At 36.7% G+C, this 4645-nt stretch overlaps 1 protein-coding gene across 2 annotated transcripts; it reads left to right on the plus strand.

Moving 5' to 3' along the window:
* Window positions 1-213: 213 nt before the first annotated feature.
* On the plus strand, window positions 214-4272 carry LOC107764703 (F-box/LRR-repeat protein At1g67190-like). 2 transcript variants are annotated; one of them, XM_075248129.1, is made up of 3 exons: window positions 264-402; window positions 1525-1721; window positions 2344-4272. In XM_075248129.1, the coding sequence occupies exon 3, from the start codon at window positions 2742-2744 to the stop codon at window positions 3996-3998; it is 1257 nt and encodes a 418-aa protein (XP_075104230.1). In that variant the 5' UTR covers window positions 264-402; window positions 1525-1721; window positions 2344-2741; the 3' UTR covers window positions 3999-4272. The 2 variants fall into 2 exon arrangements, with proteins under 2 accessions (XP_016438792.1, XP_075104230.1); XM_016583306.2 differs by lacking the exon at window positions 1525-1721 and having other exon boundaries at window positions 214-402.
* The last annotated feature ends 373 nt before the right edge of the window (window positions 4273-4645 follow it).

The following is a 4645-nucleotide window of genomic DNA, read 5'->3' on the forward strand; positions in this document are numbered from 1 at the left end:
AAAAAGTAAGATAAAAGATAAAAATATATTTATTTAATAATAAAAAAGGACAAAATAAAAAAAAAAGTAAGGTAACAATACCACCATATCAAATATGTTGTTACGTAAAGTTGTACGCTTCGTCATTAATTAATTACGTATTTTACAATATAATTTAATTAACAATCAAAATAAATATTTTATTTAAAGTTAGAGAGTCCGACTACAACAACCATCCAAACAAACTATAAAAGTTCCTTGGGTTTGGGTTTCGCGCTAAAGCTATGAAACAAAAGCCGAACGAAATCAAACAATGAAACCCTAGACTCAGCCAACCAACTAACTCTGTTTCTCCGTGGACGGAGAATCGATGACCGTCTCGGATTGCTCCTCTTTTCCGACGCCAATCGGTAGCGCCGGAAGGTATGTTCTCGCGTGCTTGTTTCCTCCTCCGAAAAGGCTTCTCTGTAGTAGTACTGATTTGTTGTTCATTACGTGCACTTGTTCTGAAACAATATACACTGATACTCTGATAGTGTGAATCTGATGAAGTAATTAGCTTCTTTGCTTATTCTAGCTTCCAGCTTTATGCTGTAACTTATTTAGGCATTTTCAGGAAATATATCTTTGAGATAATCAGATGTCTATAACAATAAATTTAATTTTCAGATCCCAAAAGCCGGCGTCCTTTTATTATTACTCCCTTCGTTCCAATTTATGTGAACCTGTTTGACTGAGTACGGAGTTTAAGAAAAAATGTTAACTTTTAGAATTTGTGGTCCTAAACAAGTCAAAAAGTGTCTACAATATTTGTGTGGTTATAAAAACTTTCTCATTAAGGGTAGAATTGGAAGTTTAAGCTAAATTGTTCAAAATTTAGAAAGGGGTCATTCTTTCTGGAACAGACCAAAAAGGAAATAGATTCACATAAACTGGAACATAGGTAGTATCATTTTTGGATAAGTAAAAAACTCAATTTTACCAGAACAAAAAGGAAGTAGAAAATTCTTCATGTCTAAGAGGCTAGGGCCAGTGGGCTGCAAATTTGCTTATCCATTGTCCATCTTTTGATCGACGAGTGGTAAGCATCTTTCTTAAAATTAATTAATTTTTGTTGATATAAGATTGTTAGGAGTTTTTTTTATGACCGAGAAATCCGTTTGGGGGCAACCCTTGACCAATAGCAGCGTTCGAAACTCGGGCATAGTGGGTCCATGCTCTACTATTCTCCCCTTAAATACCAAGTTTAGTTCGCATGGTGCAGGGCTCGAACTTGTGACCTAAGTCACAAGTCCCTCAACCTTTGCCACTTGAACAAAGCCATGGGGGCTTATTAGGACTGTGATTTCCCTATTGCGGAGTAGATCCATTCAAATATGTTGTTACTTCTTTTGCAGATAGAGGGGTATGGTTTTCCATATAGGTCGCTAGAATCCGTGGCATAGTTGCTTATGCTTTTGTTGAAATGATCTTATAGTCATCTTCTCTATTGCTATCTTCGATTTAGTTTTCCAATTATATTGTCTTGCTATTACTTGCTATCAGGGCTTCTTTCATCTTCTTTAGCCGAGGGTTTATCGGAAACAATCTCTCTGCCCTTCCAGGTTAGGGGTAAGGCTGCGTACTTCCTACCCTCCCCAGACTCTACTTGTGGGATTACACTGGGTTGTTGTTGTTGTTGATCTTATAATCATCTGGATATGTTTGCTTGTCCCTCACTCACTTGAGCTCGATGATTGAAGGTTCTTTTAATAGAAGAATGAACTTGATATTTCCTTTATTTTTGTTTTGTTGAAAATGGTAACAGCGTATTCATCAGCATTAAAGAAATGTTGACCACCCTTTATAGTTCAACTAAACAGAATCGTGTTCATCTTACAAGAACCACTTATAACTCTTTACGATGATCCTAGAAAGTCAACTTAAGATTCAACATCCTCTACATAATTTTCTTTGCACCATGAGTACAAGGACAAAATAGACTTTGACTCAATTCTATGTATAGGACTGCTGATATCTTCAAAACACCTTGCATTTCTCTGTCCATACAGTCCACCATATGCAAGCTGGCATAAATTTCCACTTCTTTTGCCTTACATTACCTCTTTACTTTGTTCTAGCATTTCACCATATCCATACTAGATTCTGGCATAACCCAATTCAAACTAATCATACTAAAAAATATGACTCATTACTATTTATCTGATGGATTATTTTGTTGTTCGTGGTTGCGATCATAATCCTCAAATTTGAGATAACTTAGCTAAGTTCTTGAATTTTGTTCTCCATTTCATCCTTCTAAATCTCTGTAAATGTGAGTATCTTGATTCAGTTATTTATTCTGATGTGTTATTGTGGTTCCAGGATCAGGATATGATGGAGGTATTATTGAGATAGTTGCTTCTGAAGCCAAACCTTCCTTTCTTATCCTCTTAAGAAAAGAGCTCTTCGATGTGGATTTTAAGTTGCAAGCAAGGAATCTGTTTCAGTAGATTTTCCTTTTGCTGGTCCACTGTTGGCTTGTTTGTCAATCTCTGCTTGAACAGTGTGATGTGAGGTTTTATTTTTGTAGTTCAATTAGTTTATGAACATATTTCCCTTCATGGCTGGATGGTGGACTTCAGATTGCTTGATAATCATCCCATAGCCTGGATAAAATTGTGACTGAAACTGGAGATTTCAGTGCCGTAAGTGGATATTTTGGGTTATAGCATCTTTATTTTCTGGGAATCCTTTCCATCTTGTTGTTTTACTAGGAGGTTATGGAGTTCTTTCCTGTCGAGGTAATTGACAACATATTGTCACGGCTTGAAGATGCACGAGATGTTGTAATTGCATCTTTTACATGCCGGAAGTGGCGAGAGGCTTGGAGGAATCATCTTCATAAGCTTACATTTAATTCGGATGACTGGCCTGTTTGTGATGAGCACATGACACGCAGATTTGAAGTAATTATAACTCAGACAATTTTCCAAACCAATGCACTGCAATGTCTTTCAATAACCATGAAAAAAGATGTTGTGCTCTCTGCTGCTCCGGTGATTGCTTGGCTATTGTATACAAGAGAAACCTTACGCCAATTGCATTTTAGTGTGAATACCCCAAACCTTAATATACTTGAAAAATGTGGTCACCAGAGGTTGGAACTGTTGGATCTGGCAGAGATAACCATATCCAGAGTTGAATTTAGTTACCAAAAATTTTCTTGCTTGAGGTCTCTTTCACTGGATCATGTCACCATATCAGCTTTGGACCTGAGTCGTTTGGTCACTGCCTGCCCCAAAGTTGAGGTCTTAAATCTTGTTTGTCTGGATTTTGATGGTCCATGGGGCACAATGAAACTTCATAGTAACTCTTTGAAAGATATCCACGTTCAAGGCATTCATTTGGATCATTTGAATGAAATCATCTTGGATACTGATAGCCTTGAGAAACTGCAAATAAAAGATTGTGACCTTGGGATCTTTAAGCTTCTGAGCAAAGGGACGTTGAGACTCCTTGAAATGGATGACGTCTATAGCTTCCCTCTTGATATTGGTGAGAATGCTGAGAATCTTGAAATTGTGGAGGTAAGCAACTCCACAACATGGCGGTCCAATTTCCATCATATGATATCAAAATTATCAAAAGTAAGAAGGATGAGTCTATGTGATGTTATGTTTGAAGATGAAGTTGAAGCTGTGGATATTGACTCTACTTCTGCTTGCTTTTCTCAATTAAGTCATTTATCCTTGACCTATGAACTCAGAGATTCACTTCAGTGTGGTTTGCTTGGTTATTCTCAACTGGAAAATGTGGTTGTATTGGAGCTTGGCTGGGAAGTGATTACTGACCTATTCTCACATTGGGTAGTGGAACTACTGGAAAGGTGCCCTAATTTGAGGAAGTTGGTCATTCATGGGGCTGTGTCGCGAATCAACACACAAGAAGAATGTGATGTCTTAGCGAACTTCACATCCTTTATTGTTAAGTTTATGGGGAAATATTCGCATGTGGAGGTTCAGTTTAAATATGTATAGATTTTAGGAACTTTTGCATTGGAGTTCAAATTTTTGTCAATTGTGGAATTGTGGATACTGCAAGGAGGTACATGATGATGATCTTTAGCGAGCGATCGTCTTTCTACTTAATTGGGTAATATTTCTTTTTCCAGATAAATATGTGCGTCAAGCTATTGTGAATTGACTTTAAGTTCACATATCCTTTGCATTCTTGGTTTTTGTTTTTGTTACTAGTTATTGATTTGATTTGCATCTTAGCAACTCTGTTTCTGTTATTTGCCAAGTCTTTTTATCTTCTGCTTTCTCTTGTATTTTTCCTCGAGGATTTTCTTTCCTTTTAAGGTTAATGGTTTATGTTTATTATAGATGCCACAAATTAACTACTTATGCGCGATGAGTATGTACTTGTTGCCTCATCTCTTGAGGCCCATTTTCTATCCTTTGTTATCTGCTGTTGTACCTTCTTTTATGAAATATCGATCCTTGTGCTGATAAATTACCAAGTGTTAGTAACTATTTCCATGTTTGGAGGACTTTATGCTTATACCAGCCTATCACCAAAGATGCGGTGGGATGATTGAGATCCTTATATTTTAATTTTTATTTGGATAAGATTAGAATTCCTCTATCGTTAACCAGATCTCGAGAAACGCTTTAGTGCAAAT

Source organism: Nicotiana tabacum, chromosome 24 (genome assembly GCF_000715075.1).
Source record: "Nicotiana tabacum cultivar K326 chromosome 24, ASM71507v2, whole genome shotgun sequence".
Taxonomy (NCBI): domain Eukaryota; kingdom Viridiplantae; phylum Streptophyta; class Magnoliopsida; order Solanales; family Solanaceae; genus Nicotiana; species Nicotiana tabacum.

Bases quoted from the DNA above. Each gene is read 5' to 3' on its own strand.
- LOC107764703 (XM_016583306.2), top strand. From the start codon at position 2,742: ATGGAGTTCTTTCCTGTCGAGGTAATTGACAACATATTGTCACGGCTT.